The sequence below is a fragment of the Culex pipiens genome, chromosome 3 (assembly GCF_016801865.2).
Source record: "Culex pipiens pallens isolate TS chromosome 3, TS_CPP_V2, whole genome shotgun sequence".
In the NCBI taxonomy this organism is placed as follows: Eukaryota; Metazoa; Arthropoda; class Insecta; order Diptera; family Culicidae; genus Culex; species Culex pipiens.
The window spans coordinates 63818619-63836842 of record NC_068939.1 but is presented as its reverse complement, the minus strand read 5'-3'; the positions used below and the strand labels follow the sequence as shown (position 1 = coordinate 63836842).

Here is an 18224-nt window from a genome sequence, read left to right as displayed (position 1 = left end):
TCATTCATTCACTTGGTCCCGCTCTTTCTAATCAATAAAGCTCCTTCCTCGTATCATGGAATGTGGACGGACGGTGATGGTAACGTTGTAAACCTTATGCACGATTGTTTTCGCCAGCCAACGAGCTTTCTAGTACTATAGAGTACCTATTTTTCTCATTGTTATGCCGCGTGCGGCTCTTTCAATCGTAAAAAGGCGTTCCTTTCTTTTTTTTTTCGGTGCTGTAGATTATGGTGCTAACTTAGTCCATGCATCTAACGAATGCCGAAATAGAAGTGGTGCTAATGGTGGAAATTGCGCTACTCCCATGTGAGGTCAAAAGAAATTGCCCATTAATTTTAAGTTGTTTTATTGAGGAACACTGCAGTTTATGAGAGATAAAGTATACGATCTCTTTTGAAAACAACAGAATTTTAGTTTAATTCGATTACAATATTTGTAGTCAATTTATTCCAAAAATAGTAATTAAATCAATTAAAAAAGCATAGTGCAACCATAACTGCAATCAAAAGTGAGTTAACAACTCTTTTTTGCGGTTTTTTTTCGGTGACGCATAACAACACCCGGTTGCAAATAGTAGTTGGCAAATGCATCAAAGTGGAAAAGGGAAGGGAAAGGGGGGAATGTTAGTGGGTGGGACACCACCAGGCCACCACCCCTCACGAAGGTGGCACATTCCAGGCGAGCAAGGAGACGCTCGTACGTAATACAAACACGCCGTCTGGCGACCAATTGTTATGACACATTTTTTTTTTCGAGCTGTCCTATCCATATTCAGGTGAATCACGCGCCCGCAACTCCGAAAGTCATTGAAGAGTCTTGGGGTAAGGTGGGTAAAATGGAGTTATTTAAATTTCAACTGTTTGTCAAACATTGACATTTTTTTAAATATTAAAAAAGTTGACTAAATAAAACTTCAGACTAAACTCACAATGTTTCAGTCTCTCTAAATTAACCCCACTGACCCCCTCCCCCACAATTGTTTAAACCTGTGGCGCGATTCGCGGCCTGTCGTCGTTCGGAAGTGTCCGTAAAAGACGGACAAAAGTGACAGTACACCAGGCGATATAACAATAATAATGTCTGCCGTCAGAGGAACCGGAGACTTACAAAGGACGTTCAGTAACGTGTATTGTTCAACTAATGGCTGCGGTTAAAAAGCGAAAACGAGGGAGTGTTTTGTAATAATTTCGCTTTCAAAATGTTTACAAATTATTTGAGTGAAAAATTCTATTACAAATTGCAATTTTTTAAGCTTCAAATTTGGCTAAACCTTTTCCATCTAATGAAACATAGCTTGGCCACATTGTTTAATTGCACAGTTCTGGTCACCCATCATCAACCATCTTTCAACGATCGAGTTGGGTGCCGCGGCATCGAAAGGGCAAATCAAATTGCCCTAGTAACATTTTAGGTTTTAAGTAGGCCATAAAAGCCTATTTAAACCATATGAGGGTTTTCAGAACCATGATAAAACCTGTAAGTTTAAAAATGTTACTAGGGTGGTTTCATTTGAGTCACGGATTTCACCGCGAGTCAGAGCCATCGTCGCCGACGCCACTACGGCTGTGTGGCCCCATCCCATATTTATTGCGGGGGGCAAAGCTGAGTGGTTTGTCCAGACTATAGGTCATTTTTCTTGCAAAAAATAAAAAAAAATATAAATATTTAAATAACAAGCCATATTTTTAACATTTCCATGGAAATGTGTTTGTAACATGAAAAAATGTAAGATTTGACGAAAATTAAAAATTAAGCGAAAAAAACATTTTGTAAACATTGTAAACATCGAAAATAATAAAAAAAAACCAAAATTTTTTAAATCAACCCAAACATGCTAAAAATTATTTTAAACGCAGGGGAATGCATTTTAAATTGATTTCAGGTGATTGCAGTTCAATTTCCATTGAAATTTTGAACTTTTTAAAAAAATATTTTTTTGCCCCCTGATTTTTCGGGACAACTTTGAAGGAAGGGGGATGGGGAGACAAAAACTTTAAATAAAATTTGTACCAACCTAATGAACAGATCCCGAAATTATGTGAAAATGGAGCACCCGCAGTCGAGCAGTTTTTGACAGTTCGCTCCATAAGGCGTCATCCATAAAGTACGTCACGCTCTAGGGGGGGAGGGGGGGTTGTCGCAAGCGTGACAAAGTGTGACAAGGGGGAGAGGGGGGGGGGGTCCGTGAGACCGTGACGTCACGCTAGAATATTTCCTGAATACTGAAAATTCAGTCAAAGAATATATCTAAAAAAAGTTTTTTTTTAGGTAAAATTTACTCATAAATCAAACACGACACAAGACTTTAAGAAACTGAGTTTCGGATGATAGATTTAATATGCTTAAATTATTAGATTTTCAAAAAAAAACTGTTGATGGTGATTTCTATCACTACAACATTCAACAAAAAAAAAATCTAAACACAACCTGTAAAAATTAAAAACTTTCTCGATTGAACTCCGAATTTATAAATAATCCTATTTATAAATCATGTAATAATTATTCACAAATCAATATGAAGGGGGGAGGGGGTTCAACAGAATGTGACGTACTTTTCGAAGGGGGGTTGGAGCCAGCGTGACAAAGTGTGACATAGGGGGGAGGGGGGGTTAATTTTGGCCGATTTTAGCGTGACATACTTTATGGATGACGCCTAAGAAATACATTGTAGAAAAAAGCAAAAACTGCTCGAATGGAAGTGCTCCATTACTGCAACTTTTGAGTAGTGCGTCCATCGCGGGAATTCCCGGGACAAAAATCCTAGGATTTTTACAAAACCAGGAATTTCCAAATCCCGGGATTTATAATATTTTTCCCGGGAATTCCTGAAGTTGAAAAAAATAAAATTGTGATCTGGAAATTCATATTTGGTTGTAGAAATAGATGAACAGTTGAATACATTATAATCTATACAAATTTTAAAGCATTAAAATTTGTATTCGGCATATATCAGCATTAGGGAAAATTGTTAAAATTTTAGTTCAGGGATCCACAAAATGCCTGGCGCTTTAAATAATTTTTATTTAATTTTACGTTTTGTTAAAAGACTGGGCATAATATTTAGGAATTTAAATTTGAAAAAAATATCATATTAAATTGTTTTTCACCGGAATCTGGGGCAAATCACGACAAATGTAACGAATTAAGACAGCTATTTAAGTCAACGTTTTGCATCGTGTTTTTATCAACTTTGATGGTTAACCCAGCGCCAGTCGCGTTCGTGTACTTTGTACCGTAAACTGGGGTGCTTTTGATAGCCCGGGGTGACATTGATAGAAATTTGATTTGACCACTAATTTTGATACATCCAATGTAACAGTCACATACACACTTTGTAAGGGCACTTGTAAGAATCGCCAAAACACGACTTCCCAAAGGTTAAAAGAGGAACAGAACAAAACAATGTGGTACACCAATTTCCAAATTTATTGCTCTAAAATCTCCTGTGCCTATTGAGGTTTTGGAGCGCGCCTGTGTTTCAAATGTAGGTGGCGCCAAAATGAGGTTACTTGCCTAAAATCGTATTTCCTCTGCTGGATTGAAGAACAAAATCGCGAATATCGCGATCAAAAGCTCGAAAATTCCGACAGATGGCGCAAAGCATCGAAGAATGACGATTCAAATTTTCGCTGTTCGGTTACTTAGGAATGCAAACTTAAAATTGAATTTTCAGCTCTTAGAACAACTTTTGAGAAAAAATTCAAGTAGTACGATTGTTAACTTTTTGCCCTCTATAAATTAACGCAATAAAAAAAAATCTGATTTTTTTTTTTTTTTTGAAAAAACTCAATTGTTTAAAATGGTAGAGCATCAAAAGTTAACAAAGTATCAGCTCGAGTTTTTGCTCAAAAGTTGTTTTCAACGCTGGAATTTAACAAAACAGAATTCGCATACATAACCTCAAAGGACGGAAATTTCAATCGACATTCTTCGCTCTGTTCTGCTACTCAACACTAGATGTCGCATGTCGTTCAGCTTATGAATGCCAATTTCTCATGATTCCCTGCATCAATCTTAATGAAACTGGTTGCAAAAGACGAGAAAATTTTTTTGCTTTTAAGTAATGAACATCAATTTTTGGGCGCACAAAACATGTTTTGGAACACGAAAAAATGAGTTTCCCCGTTTATATCAATGAAATAAACAGTCATATAGTTGATAACAGATGTGTTAACGTATATTCAACAATTTTTATTGATTTTTGACAGACTTTCTTGCCAAATAGTCCAAATTACTATCTTTTTCTAAATTTCCAGTTTTCTCATAGAAAAATCAAACAAATATTGGAAAGTAATACACCAATTTGTTGGAAATAATTTTTCTCATCCGAATCTGGCATAAGTTTTATAAAAATGTTGATTATTAAGGAAAAAACACATTTTTTTCAAAAAATCATTGGTTTACGCTATTTGTTCATAGGTGGCGACATGTGTCTTTTAGCTTTGCTGCAAATTCTCTATTCAGGCTGTAGTCCTGATTTTCTCAAGCTGGCGGTAGTAACTTAAAGATAGAGAATTTTCAGCAAAGCTAAAAGACACATGTCGCCACCTATGAACAAATAGCGTAAACCTATGATTTTTCGAAAAAATGTGTTTGTACCTTCAAAATCAATATTTTTATAAAACTTATGCCGGATTCGGATGGAAAAAAATTATTCCCAACAATTTGGTGTACAACTTTCTACTTTTTGTTTGATTTTTCTATGAGAAAATTTTAAATTTAGTAAAAGATAGTTATTTGAACTATTTGGCAACAAAGTCTGTAAAAAATCAATAAAAATTGTTAAATATACGTTAACACATCTGTTATCAACTATGTAACTGCTTATTTCTTTGATATATATGGGGAAACTATTTTTTTCGTGTTCTGAAATATGTTTTTTGAAGAAAAAGTTCACAAATTTTTGCGCGCCCAAAAATTGATGTTCATTATTTTAAAGCAAAAATTTTTTCTCGTCTTTTGCAACCAGTTTCATTAAGATTGATGCAGGGAATCATGAGAAATAAGCGAATTTGTTCTTCAATTCAGCAGAAAGAAAAACGATTTTTGGCAAGTAACCTCATTTTGGCGCCACCTACATTTGAAACACAGTCGTGCCGCAAAACCTCAATAATTAGTAAAATATATTTTATATAACATATTTAAGACATTCAAAACTTATCGAAAATTTTACATTGACTGGTATTATTTTTTTTCTAAGGTTTTTTTTTTTAAAAAAAAGGTATAGAGAATTTGCAGCAAAGCTAAAAGACACACAAATAGCGTAAACCTATAATTTTTTGAAAAAACTTGTTTTTTCCTTCATAATCAACATTTTTATAAAACTTTTGCTGGATTCGGATGAGAAAAAATATTTCCGACAATTTGGTGTACAACTTTCCAATATTTGTTTGATTTTTTCTATGAGAAAATTGTAAATTTAGAAAAAGATAGTAATTTGGACTATTTGGCAAGAAAGTCTGTCGAAAATCAAAAAAAAAAATTTGAATATACGTAAACACATTTGAAACACAGTCGCGCTGCAAAACCTCAATTAGGACCTTTTCAAAAAAAAAACTCTGGATTTGAAGTCGCTTCTCCTTTTTTTAGACATTTTCAAAGAAATTTGCCAGTTTTTGTTGCTATGGAATATAAAAAATATATATAAAAGAAAAATATTTGTAAAACACTAACTTCTCGGATTAGTATTCAAAAGGACATAAGAACCATTGGTAAACACAGCCTTTTTTGCATCGGTATTCTACCTACTTACGAAAACCAATAGAGCTTTATGACGTTTCGCGTACACACACTAGCGCACCATTTGATTTTGCTGGCCGGACAAAATTTAACGTCAATCTTTTTCGTGTACGTACACGCAATACATGCGCACGTAGATAACTCTACACTGTAACTGAAAATCGCACTTTGCTGAGTTCGTTTTCGCACTTTTTCATACGATTTTTTCAGTTCAACTGCGATTACACTTTTTTGTGTAATCGCAGTCGAACTGAAAAAATCGTATGAAAAAGTGCGAAAACGAACTCAGCAAAGTGCGATTTTCAGTTACAGTGTATGGAGCACCCGCAGTCGAGCAGTTTTTGACAGTTCGCTCCATAAGAAATACATTGTAAAAAAACGTTACTTAATCCACCTTTAGGTGGTTGGTGCCTTCCTCACATTCATAAAGTAAAGACACTACACATCCTCAAAAAAGGATATAAATAGCACTTATTTTTTTATCAAATTATCTGAGATCCGGCCTCAAAAAAGTGTATCAAAAACACTAAAGTACTTACAACTTTTGATAGGGTTGTCAGATTTTCAATCTTTTGGGCTTGTCGGAAAGGTCTTTTGATTACCTATCCAACAATGGGTCGCATAATAGATCCGAACAACTTTTTCATCAAAATATGTGAGATCCGGCTTTAAAACAAGTCTATAAATAACACATAACTGCTCATAACTTTTGATGGGGTTGTCAGATCTTCAATCTTTTTAACGCGTTGGAAAGGTCTTTCAAATACCTTTCTAATAATATATAGCATGATTGGTTTTCTTACAAAAACCACCCTTTTTACAATCTTCCGGACTTTTGTTAAAATCGTTTTTTAGCAGAACTTTTGAAGTACTTTTCTCAACTTCATAATATTAACTAGGGTCTTGTGGGACCCCAAGACGGATCGAATGAGACCAAAACGGTCCAAATCGGTTCAGCCAGTCCGGAGATAATCGTGTGCATGTTTTTCGGTGCACGGACTCACATCCAGACACACGCACAGACATTTGTTCAGAATTTGATTCTGAGTCGATAGGTATACGTGAAGGTGGGTCTTTCCTCATTGAGGTGAGGAAGGCAAAAAGGAAAAACTGCTCGAATGGAAGTGCTCCATTCGGGTTAATTTTTGAATAATCAAGTTACAATAAGTTCATTTAAATACATAACAGAGTTTTGGAGTTCCTTCCAGCTGTGTGTTACATCGTAGTTCAATCGAAGGCATTATTACTTATAACTATTGAATAGACAAGAGTGAGAAAAAGTTTTCAAAAAACATACAGAAAGATTTAAGATATTTAAAAAAAACGTTAACCTATCTTTATGTGGTTGGTACCTTCCTCATAATTAGTTCTTTGGAGTATTTTTTGAGTTCAATTGCTCGTTATAAGCTAGTTAAATGTCTTTCCTAGAAAATTAGCTTTCTAATCCCAAATATTTGTACATTTTGTGCGCCCATGACCGTGTGTATCCCAGACAGGAAGCAACTTGAACCGACTCTCGGGTCTCGCTATATCGCAAAGAGTAAAAAACGAACCGATTGTTTTCTAAATAAATAGTTTGATTGCACCGCATTTTAACCCCCAAACTCGCGTTCAAGGCTGCCGCAAACAGTTTTCGTACCACACCGTCTTTTTGTATTGCATCATCGCGGAGCGCTCGAACAAAATAAGCTCGACCTGGCAGAGATGAAACTCGTTTTGTGAAATTTGTGAGAATTTGTCAGATTGATCAACCGAATATTTTAACCGCCCAGATTAATTAGAGTAGATTTGTTCCACGGAGGTTCCTGCTGGTTCTCAACATACGTCGACGATTCCCAGGTTTCTCTCGACGATCATTCCTTCACGGCGCGCCCGTCGACCGTTCACATCTTCTCTATGCTGAGCGGGGCCCCAGCTGAGGCAGCAGTTTAGTGCACTTTTGCCACACACAACAAAAATAACATGCACCACACACCGAAGAAGAAGCAGACGAAAGAAACGACGACTGCGTGACGATTTCAACTCTGAGGGGTTTGCTCTCTTTCTTGCACAGCTGGGGAGCCCATTTTTCCTTCTCGCTCCAACGGGCAAATTCCGGAAGGGGCCACCCTTTACGAGGTGGAGACGGGGAGGCCAACACTAGACATGAGTAATATTTTTTCTTCTATTTTGACACATGCAAATCGGGTTCTACTTCTGCCGCGGCTAGTTTTGGTGGTGTTTACCCGTTTTTCCTTATTCAGACTTTTACGAGGCCAGTCCCCGCAAGGCCTCTCGTTGACGCATTCGTGGAACAATTTTATTTTATTTTCTTGCTTGGACACCGATTTCGCACTTTCCTGGGATGGGAAAAAGGGCCTGCTTCGTTTCGTGCTTCTCTCTTCATTTGCTTAAACTTTCCAGCCGTACTAATCTCATGGGCTGCTTAGCTCACGGGGCGCACACACAAAACGACATTTTTCTTCTCTCCTTCTTTCCAAAAAGGCAGCAGCAGCAGCAACATCAGCACAACTTGAGCCAAACTTTTCTGAACAAATCCCCCTTCCCCCAGCAAGAAATTTACACACACCTTCGTTGAACCTCCTTTCTCACGCGTAAATCCCGCACTCTCGCGACGAAATAAAAACAAAAATGATCGAAAATTAAAAGAAAAACGCACGCACACACTTTTTTTTCTATGTTGCAAAACTACACACACCCCAGCAAACCGATCCGCGATCGCGAGAACCGAGACTTTTTTCCGTCCACTCGTTGCAAAATTAAACGAAAGAATGAATCTGCAACTGACAGTTTACAGTAGAGGACTGCGTGAAAATGAAACGCGTTCGAGCAGTGGCGGTTGACAGCGGCGGGAAATGTCAAACAAACTGCTCGATTTGTTACGCTAGTCGCCGAAAGAATGAATCTGCAACTGACAGTTTACAGTAGAGGACTGCGTGAAAATGAAACGCGTTCGAGCAGTGGCGGTTGACAGCGGCGGGAAATGTCAAACAAACTGCTCGATTTGTTACGCTAGTCGCCGCAAGGGTCGCTGGCGTTGGCAATAAAAAATAGGTAGCTGTCAAACTCAGCTGTTGACGTTTCTCGTGTTTTGGCGCTTGTTGATGAATATTTTGTTTTGTTTTCATTTTACGTTCGAATCTCTACGGCAATCGTGTTCAAAATTTATTAGTTTTTAGTAAGGTTTGTAAATTTAAAAATATTTATATCAAGTGACTACAAGTGTGCTTGTATTTCCAGCATGGTAATCCTCAACTACGAGCAGTTCAGCGAGATCCAGCAGGTGATTCACAAGTTCCGCGGCCACTCGATCGACTGCAACCGGGAGCTGGTCCGGCGCTTCCCGCAGCACAGCCCCGAAATGCTCGGCAGCATACTGTCCCGGGAGGTCCAGCAGCGGCTCAAGCAGTCCCACTCGCGGATAAGTGCCCGCGCCGAGGACCTGCTGGCGGATTACGGCCGCAAGATAAAGTCCGGCGCCTCGCTGGACGTGCTGCTCAAAATGTCCCTCTCGTTGCGGATTCCACCACTATCGCTGTGCCGGATGCTGCTGCTCAAAAAGTACTCCCACAAAACGAAGGCTGAGGTCTCGGAGATGCTGCGCCATCCCGACATCATTCCGGACTCGGTGCTCGGCGCCAACGTTGGCTATTGCTTGTACAACGAAAACATGGAGGGACCCATCACGGACACGATACGGCGCTGCATCGGCGAGGAGTACGAGATGAAGCTGAAGCAGATGGCCAAGGACATGGGGATGGTGTTCTACGACGAGGGCGACCTGAGGCGAACCGGCTACGACAAAACGCCCGACTTAAAGCTGGCCATTCCGTGTCTGTACAAGGGACGGGCCGTGAACTGGATCGAAAGTAAGGCCTCGTTCGGGGACATGGACTCGCACCAGAAGTACGTGAGGGACCAGCTCATTAGCTATGGGAATAGGTAAGGGAAATTCACAAAATCAAACAATTCTAAGAAATTTTAACAATCTTTTTTCCTTCTCAGATTCGGCGCAGGAATCGTAATCTACTGGTTCGGCTACCTGGACATGATTGCCGACTGTGCGGAGAACGGCGATTTCATCACCGTCGTTGACAACTTCCCGGCGCCGGAAGAGCTAGAATTTCTCAAGTTTAACATTCCAGACACGTGCTTGGAAGAACTGAACAAGCCCGTTAGCTAGTTGTTTGTTGATGAAGTCGTTTTTTATAAAATTGTTTATAATATACTCAACTATAGATGTGTAGACTTGACATTATACCACGTATTTATTTATTAAGAAAAGAAACTCAATAAATAATAAATTTACTTTGTAAAATTTCACCAGATCTTTGAACTTTGACTTCAATCCAAATTTCACAACTGTAATTTTTCAAATTCGATGAATCAATATTATCGCAATTGATCGCAATTCGGTGCCAAATTGTCGATCAAATTGATCAGTATCGAAAGAGTCTCGTTGTTTTTATTTTTGTACTATCGTATTATTGTTATTGTGTTTCGTATATTTGTATTTTTTTAGTTCTGTAATTTTGTATTTTTCTATTATTTGTTTTTGTGTTTTCTCTTGGTTTTTCTGTATTTGTGTATTTTTATATTTTGGTTTTTTTGTTATTTTTCTTTATTTATTTTTTTGTTTTTTTTTGTATTTTTTATTTTTATATTTAGGTATTTTTGTTAATATATTTTTGTGTTTTTATAATTGTGTGAATTTATGAAGTTTAAGTATTTTAGTATTTAAGTATTTAAGTATTTAAGTATTTAAAGTATTTAAGTATTTAAGTATTTAAGTATTAAAGTATTAAAGTATTTTAGTATTTTAGTATTTTAGTATTTTAGAATCTTAGTATTTTAGTATTTTAGTATTTAAGTTTTTTAGTTTTTTAGTATTTAAGTATTTAAGTATTTAAGTATTTAAGTATTTAAGTATTTAAGTATTTAAGTATTTAAGTATTTTAGTGTTTTAGTATTTTAGTATTTTAGTATTTTAATATTTTAGTATTTTAGTATTTTAGTATTTTAGTATTTTTGTATATTTGTATTATTGTATTTTTGTATTTTTGTATTTTTGTATTTTTGTATTTTTGTATTTTTGTATTTTTGTATTTTTGTATTTTTGTATTTTAGTATTTTAGTATTTTAGTATTTTAGTATTTTAGTATTTTAGTATTTTAGTATTTTAGTATTTTAGTATTTTAGTATTTTAGTATTTTAGTATTTTAGTATTTTAGTATTTTAGTATTTTAGTATTTTAGTATTTTAGTATTTTAGTATTTTAGTATTTTAGTATTTTAGTATTTTAATATTTTAGTATTTTAGTATTTTAGTATTTTAGTATTTTAGTATTTTAGGATTTTAGTATTTTAGTATTTTAGTATTTTAGCATTTTAGTATTTTAGTATTTTAGTATTTTAGTATTTTAGTATTTTAATATTTTAGTATCTTAGTATTTTAGTATTTTAGTATTTTAGTATTTTAGTATTTTAGTATTTTAGCATTTTAGTATTTTAGTATTTTAGTATTTTAGTATTTTAGTATTTTAGTATTTTAGTATTTTAATATTTTAGTATTTTAGTATTTTAGTATTTTAGTATTTTAGTATTTTAGTATTTTAGTATTTTAGTATTTTAGTATTTTAGTATTTTAGCATTTTAGTATTTTAGTATTTTAGTATTTTAGTATTTTAGTATTTTAGTATTTTAGTATTTTAGCATTTTAGTATTTTAGTATTTTAGTATTTTAGTATTTTAGTATTTCAGTATTTTAGTATTTTAGTATTTTAGTATATAAGTATTTTAACATTTTTTGTATTTTTGTTTTTTTATTTTTCCAATTTTTGTATTTTTGTATTCTTAGTAATCGTAATTGTAACTAACAGGCTCTCGTCACAAATAAACAATCAAGCCAAACATTTCATTAGGGCACAAAACCAAAAACCGCGATTCGAGAAAATCGCTTGCAAAAAGTGGACAACTTGTTTCAATTCCTATTTAAAAAAGAAGCTTGACTGATGGTATTTTTACTGATGATTCGATAAAACACATCATCAGGGTTGTTAAAATATCAAAATATCATCTCTCAGCAACTACAATTATCCCGCATGAATATTCATGCCTCAAATACAACTGCTTTTCTCTCCTTATTGAAACTCTCAGCGCCGAACATAACCGAACACGTTTTCGTGTTTACACACTCGCGATTGACATTTTCCTTTTCTCTCTCATTCCCACTTCCACGATCATCCTACCGCAACAGCGTTTAACCACAAAAGCCGCCACAAAACCAATTTCGCAAACGTAGTTTAACGGGACGTCATGCGTGGTCGGCTCCTAATCGCCGTCTCGCGTTCATTCATTGCAGTTTTCGGAGAGATTGAGAGACTCAGCGGTGAGAGCGCATAGTCGAGGAAAAAGGGAAGAGTGATAGAGAGAGAGAATTACATCGCTGGGAATCACGAGACGAGACACAAGAAGTGATCTCAGAAGCTATAGTGACGGCCGCTATACTCTCGGATGTTTTTGGTGCAGAGATAATCAATTGATAGCTTTTCTATCACTCATTTGCAACACTGCACATCATTATCCTCAACTCTGCTTAAATGCTTCTTAATTTTTGTTGATTTTCGCAATAAAACTCATAATTAAAAAAAATCGTTATTGGGCCCTTTTAACTTTCCAACTGTTGTTCATAATGGGCCCTTTCTAAATGCAATTTCGAAGAGAGCTGAAAGGGCACTAAAGCGCTGTCACCGGATTGTTGTTTTGAATAATGTTTACGGGCCCTTTTGTTTAGTAAGAAATAATGAGGAATTCAGTAGAAATTTTGATTATTGTTGAAGTTTTGTGATTGAATAGGTATGTGAAACATAAAAATTCTTTGCTAACAATCTGATTCTTGGAGGGCATGTAGGGAGTGTACTAATGAATGGAATAGTGGAATAATCTCGAATGTTTACGTTTTGGTTTTGTGCCCTAATGAAATGTTTGGCTCGAGTTTACAACTTTTTATCAGGTTAAGGAAGTATTTTTTGTAGTTTTGGATTTTTATATTTATGAATGTTTGTATTTTTGAATTTCTGTTTTTTTAATGTTTGTGTTTTTACAACATTATAGTATTTTTACAGCATTTTTGTATTTTTATATTTTCACAAAAAATATTATTTTTGTGTACTTGTTTTTTTTGTATTTGTTTCATTTTGCATTTATATATTTTTTGTTCTTTTGTATTTTTGTGTTCTTTTCATATTTTGGTGTTTTTGAAATTTTGTATTTTTGTTATATTTTTGTATTATTGTTTCTTTTGTATTTAGATATTTTGTTTTTTTTTTGTTGTGCAAATTCATCCTCTATTTAACAATTTTAAAACAATAAAATTACTGAATTTTGTTCTACTTATTTTTTCTTGAAGCATATTATTGTTGTACATACAAACTTTGGCAAAGTCGGGCATTAAATGCATTAAATTTTAAACTTAAGAAAAAAAACTAGTTTTTACTAAATTTTGATCGAAATGCGCAAAACGGGTTTAAAAAATAATAAATTTTGTAGATGTTTTCAGTCAATTTTACTTAAACTTTTGTTTTAATAGAAACGAAAGTTAGAAGTTTATATATATTGATGAAGATTTTTTCTGGAAATATATTCTGGATTGTCATCACATCGAAGATAAACAATCGCTTTCGTTTAATGTTTAGAATGTATTTTTGTATAATTGTAAGCAAAAGCAATCAACTCACCCCTACGGCCTCGCCCCCGAGCTCGTCTGCTTCCGGTAGTTGGTAAAGTGCTCCAAATACTGGTTAATCGTGTCGATCGGCTGATAGATGTCGTTCGCCTTCGTGTGGTTCGTGTTCATGTTGATCCGCTGGGCAAAGTACGCCGGAATCGTGTTCGACACGTTCGACCCCAGGAAGCCCTGCAGAAACTCGCGCATCAGCTCCCAGCAGCTGGCGGCCACCAGACACGGCCGATACTCGACCTCCACCAGGACGCCCTTAAAGTTCTGGCTCATCGTAACGCTGCCCAGCTTGATGAGGAAGTCTCCAAACTCGAACCGTGGCCCCTTCGATTCGATCTTGGTTTGCTTCTTCGAGGTGTAAACCGAAGAAATGCGCGCCATCAACAGGTCGAACAGGCCATCGGTTACGAGCGGAATCTGCTTGGCGCCGGAGTCCAAAATGGAAAACACCGACGCCGGCTGCTCCGAGTTGTGCAGGATGTGAACCGTCTTGGGCGGGCCGATTTGCGGTACGGACGAGTACGTTTCACAATCGACCAGGAAGTGGCCAACTTGGACGGCACCGAGGGCGCTGGAGGAAAGAGATTGTTGTTAATGTTTTTGGTGCCAACTAAAATGTGGAGTTTAACTTACAGCACGCGCTTTACCAGGAACTCGATCGTTTGAGAGCCAGATTTGTTCTCCACCGGATACGGTTGCAAAATTGTGACACCCATTTTGTGTTAGGACAACTTTAAACTTTTTAATATATAAAATTGATTTAATTTCCAAAGAATTTACGAGATTTACGACGCCGCGTCCCGGTTTTGGAACCGTAAATATTTACAACTAGGAGATGGATTCTGCAATCGCCAATAAACAAACTCAAGCGCCTCCCCGCGGTGACTAGCAGAAGCTCAAGTCAAGCAAAACATTGTAAAAGGATCAAAGTCCATTTTCAAAACATTGAGAAATTTGAGGATGAAGTTTGGCAAACATATTTTAAATCCTAATTCAAGAGAATCAAGATTATCTAAAAGATTATTCACTAAAATGATGGAAAACTATCACGACTACAATGTCTTGTACTTAGAATTGGGTCCTAAAACGAAGCTTAATTTGCTGATATTATTGTTTACAGCGATAAAGCTTATTTTTCTGAGTACAATGACCCTTTGTACGACCACAAAGAGTTTAAAATGGATTTTTAAATCAATTTTGAAAAATTAACCTCGCGGTCCTTCTTGACAGAAAAGCTCCTACTTGACAGCTCGTTCCAAGGGGACCATAGTTGATCCATCGAAAAAATGTTGTCTTGTCAAAAAAAAAATTTGCATTAAAATGAAAAAAAGTGATCAGAAATGGTTTTTAATCGTGTTTTTTACCGTTGTACATAAAAATTTACATAGGGCTTTAGTACCCATTTATCAAAAAAATATTTTATTCGAGAAAATGGCTAAAAAAGCAACAAAGACCCTTACAAAATATTTTGCACCGTGGGGAGAGAGTTGGCCCTTTGCATTTTTGGTCTTTTGAAAACAGTGGAAGTTTCACTTTCCATTTTGGTCCCTGACCTAACACGATTTCAGATTGTTTTTGTTTATGCTTTGTTTGTTCAGCCCGTGGCAAAACAGGCCAAACCAAAACAAATTTCAGTCTCCTGTTTGGCCTTTTGCAGTGAACTTAACTTTTCAACGTTTTAAGCATTTTTGAAGTCTTTTGACTGATTTTTGTGTTATATATTTTCTGATATAAGGTGATGGGTGTATTATTCATGGTATGCAACCAAGGGGTAGGACACAGAGTAATTGAGTGACTCAATTTTACAAAATTACTCAATGTGGCTCAAAGTTACTCAATCTTCCTCATGATTTTTTTTTCACCGAGTTGCGGAATCTGTGAAATAACCAGCTTTTGACAGAAGAGCGTGTTTACAAATAAATTAGAAAAAAATTCACTCCACGATGCTGCTAAAGTTTTTAAAACTATCAGTCAACGAAACCCGGAACAAACTATTCCGCCAGTTAAGGATTTCGCTACGGAATGTTCCGTGCTGTTCGTCGCCGCCTGTACCGGTGAATTCGAGACTGGTATTATCTTCAAAATTTCCAACATCGGCTAAAACCCGCCCGCCGTTGCTACAACATGCTGGAATCGTCCACCAAGATGTACTAGTTCACGGGATGGGACATCGAGGGCAAGGCTGATGGCAAGTTCCTGTTTGAGACTATGGATGGTATCCTGACGCCGTCCCGTCCCACCGACAAGCCCCTGCATCTGCCCCTAAAGGACGTCAACAAAATCGATGGTTCGGGAACGGAAACCGGTATGAACAAGCACGGTATCGCCATCGTCTTCGCCCGGTCAACCTGACCAGTGATATCAAGTCCGTCGAAATTCAACAAGAAGCCCTGCCGGAGGCCGTGCCCGGAAACTACATCAAGAACTTGTCCGTTAAGTCGTGGATACGTCGCCGATGACTCAAGGAACTCACCGCCCAGGTCATCGAGCTGAACCACCCCGGTCGGATCTCCAAAGAATACACCCCAGTGCTGGACTGGCACACCGCTCACATTGCTTGCGAGTTCAACGAGATCAAGAAGAAGGTCTTTCGTCGTTTCCGGCAAGTCCTCCGAGGTTTCTGCAAAGTCCATCAAGTCTGGTGATGACGCTATCGTCTTCCGCGTCCCACTTAGGCCTCTGTGCGTGGTAGCCGAAAAGGCCACCAAACAACATTCGATACTAGCGAACGCGAGGACAGTTCCCTTTAGTGAACTAGAAGTCGATTTCCGATTATGTCCGACGGGTACTCGCGAGAATTCAGCTATTGCCAAAAGAGTCAAACAAAACTAATAAATAAAAGTGTTTATTTTTGCTTATTTTTTTTTTTAATGCGGTTGGTTTCGATGCCTTTGGTCTGTTCCACGACCAATTCGCTCGATAAGGCTTGGCACATCCTCCTTGAATCCAATGGAATTTTCACCATCTGTCTCCAAATGTCCAAACTTTCACAATCTGAGTTCCGTCCATCCGCGTTCCTGTTTCAGTTGAGCAACCCAGCCGGAAACCTTCCCACAATCAGTGCCTTCAGTAGGGCCGGCACGTGGTCAGCAAGTATTTCGCAACGAACTACTCCCATATCGGGTTGTTCCGGCGGTCGCCATTCTGCACGTTCACCCGGGTTTTGAACACGTACACCGGCCACAGGTGCGTCAGGGGGCGATCAAGGGCACAGCTGAGATCGAGGGTGGATGGGTTGAAGTCGGCGGCACTGTACGGACGAACCGTTGGGATAAACGCTGGCGACGGTTCGAGGGATGGTTTTGCGTGCGGCACTTCGTCCTCGTACCTTTCGGGATCCACTGCAAGAGTTGGCAGTTTCAGAAACGGGAGCAGTTCAACCACACCAGACAAGCCTTGGCCAGTCCGAGCTACAACGGCAGACAGAACAGGGCTCCGCCACTTGCGGAATCATCTCTAGCATTTGGTACGCGATCGTGAGCATTTGGTGGAATAGTTCGTCTCGCTAGTGCTTTTTGGGACCGAACAATTCCTTGATGGCCACATAATCCAGCAGATCATTTCTCGCGTCCAAATATATGTCCGACCGGCAGTCCATCGTGTCTGCCCGGGTCCAATTCGTATGGTCATGAACAAATCCTTTCAGCGGTCTCAATGTCATCGACTTTGGTGGTGGTTCCCCCTCGAGCAGGACATTTCCGGTCGTTTCCACGAGCGCACATGCACATGCTATTCGAGCTTTTCCAGCCATCGATTAGAAAACTGCGGACGTTTTGCCAACCGCACGTACGGTCGCACCAGGGGGTGTGTACCTTGGCTTCGATGGTCTTCTTATCACCCATGGTGGCGGCGACCTTCTTCCAGTGGCACCTGTGGCACTCTTTTTGGCCTTGGCCTTTTTTGGCAAAGCCAACGAGCCTTTTTGCCAGCTGTAGTAAAGCTTCCGGTAGCAGCAGCAGTCTTTCCCTTTTTGGCCGGTTTGGTCTTTGGAGCAGTGGCCGGAACCTTCCTGCCTCCCTCAGCTGGCTTCCTCTCAGAGGCGGCCGGTTTCTTATTAGCAGCTCTTCATCTCACCCGAACCGGAAGCAGCAGTGGCGGCCGCTAGCTTCTACTCCTTCTACTCGACAGGTTGGCCCGCGGACTTTTTTGATGGTATTGACGTGATGGAAAAGGATAGATGAACGGAATTCAACACCTCGTGGTCCGGCCCGTTCCGCTTTTTTTTGTACTCGCTTGCCCGTAATCACCATCGCCACCTGAAAAAAACTACTATATTTAACACAGTTCTTTGAATGTCGCTCTTCTCCCAAAAGAACCTACCTCACGGCACGGAATCGACACTAAAACCGAGAGTTTATTCCGTCCAATTTGTGCGTTATGGAAAAAATTCCGCTCCCGCTGTTTTTGTGATTTGCGAATTGTCAGTGTCAGCGTTCAAATGTCAATGTCAAAATTCGTTACGTCGTTCATGAAGATCAAGGTGATGATTGAGAAATTCTGAGTAACTTGAGTGGCTCAATTTAACTCAATGTTATTCAAAATTTCTCAAAATCACTCACTGTCTTACCCCTTGGCCGACGGATGGTTATGCCGTTTCAAAAAATGGTCAGGGTGTTACACGAGCCGGCAAAGAGGTTTGAAAAAACGCACGAGTTGACCACTTCCACTACTAGAGTCGGTACTATCCGAGAGGGACTCGCGGCAAACGTTGTATCTATTCGAGAGCTTAGCATGAAATAAATTGT

The 18224-nt window shown here is 38.0% G+C and overlaps 3 protein-coding genes and 1 pseudogene across 6 annotated transcripts in view; 2 read left to right on the top strand and 2 right to left on the bottom strand.

Annotated features, from left to right (window-relative positions):
* The window catches only part of LOC120418520 (serine-rich adhesin for platelets), a 55297-nt gene extending 46777 nt beyond the window's left edge, over positions 1–8520 (bottom strand). For 3 of the 4 annotated variants that reach the window (XM_039580956.2, XM_052709591.1, XM_052709593.1), the window contains exon 1: positions 8312–8519. The gene's annotated coding sequence lies outside the window, so the exon portion shown is untranslated. Of the gene's footprint in view, positions 1–8311 lie in introns of all 4 variants that reach the window. The other variant, XM_052709592.1, reaches the window with a different exon arrangement.
* A 250-nt stretch (positions 8521–8770) lies between these two features.
* Positions 8771–10065, top strand: LOC120418528 (CDAN1-interacting nuclease 1). Its single transcript, XM_039580965.1, has 3 exons — positions 8771–8925; positions 8983–9684; positions 9748–10065. Exons 2-3 carry the CDS (start codon positions 8984–8986, stop codon positions 9923–9925), a joined length of 879 nt encoding a protein of 292 aa, XP_039436899.1. The 5' UTR covers positions 8771–8925; position 8983; the 3' UTR covers positions 9926–10065.
* A 3358-nt stretch (positions 10066–13423) lies between these two features.
* LOC120418530 (mediator of RNA polymerase II transcription subunit 20) lies at positions 13424–14284 on the bottom strand. Its single transcript, XM_039580966.2, has 2 exons — positions 14113–14284; positions 13424–14050 (listed from the first exon to the last, which is right to left on the bottom strand). The coding sequence occupies exons 1-2, from the start codon at positions 14193–14195 to the stop codon at positions 13480–13482; spliced, it is 654 nt and encodes a 217-aa protein (XP_039436900.1). The 5' UTR covers positions 14196–14284; the 3' UTR covers positions 13424–13479.
* Positions 14285–15258: 974 nt separating this feature from the next.
* Positions 15259–16279, top strand: LOC120418543 (elongation factor 1-alpha-like; annotated as a pseudogene).
* The last annotated feature ends 1945 nt before the right edge of the window (positions 16280–18224 follow it).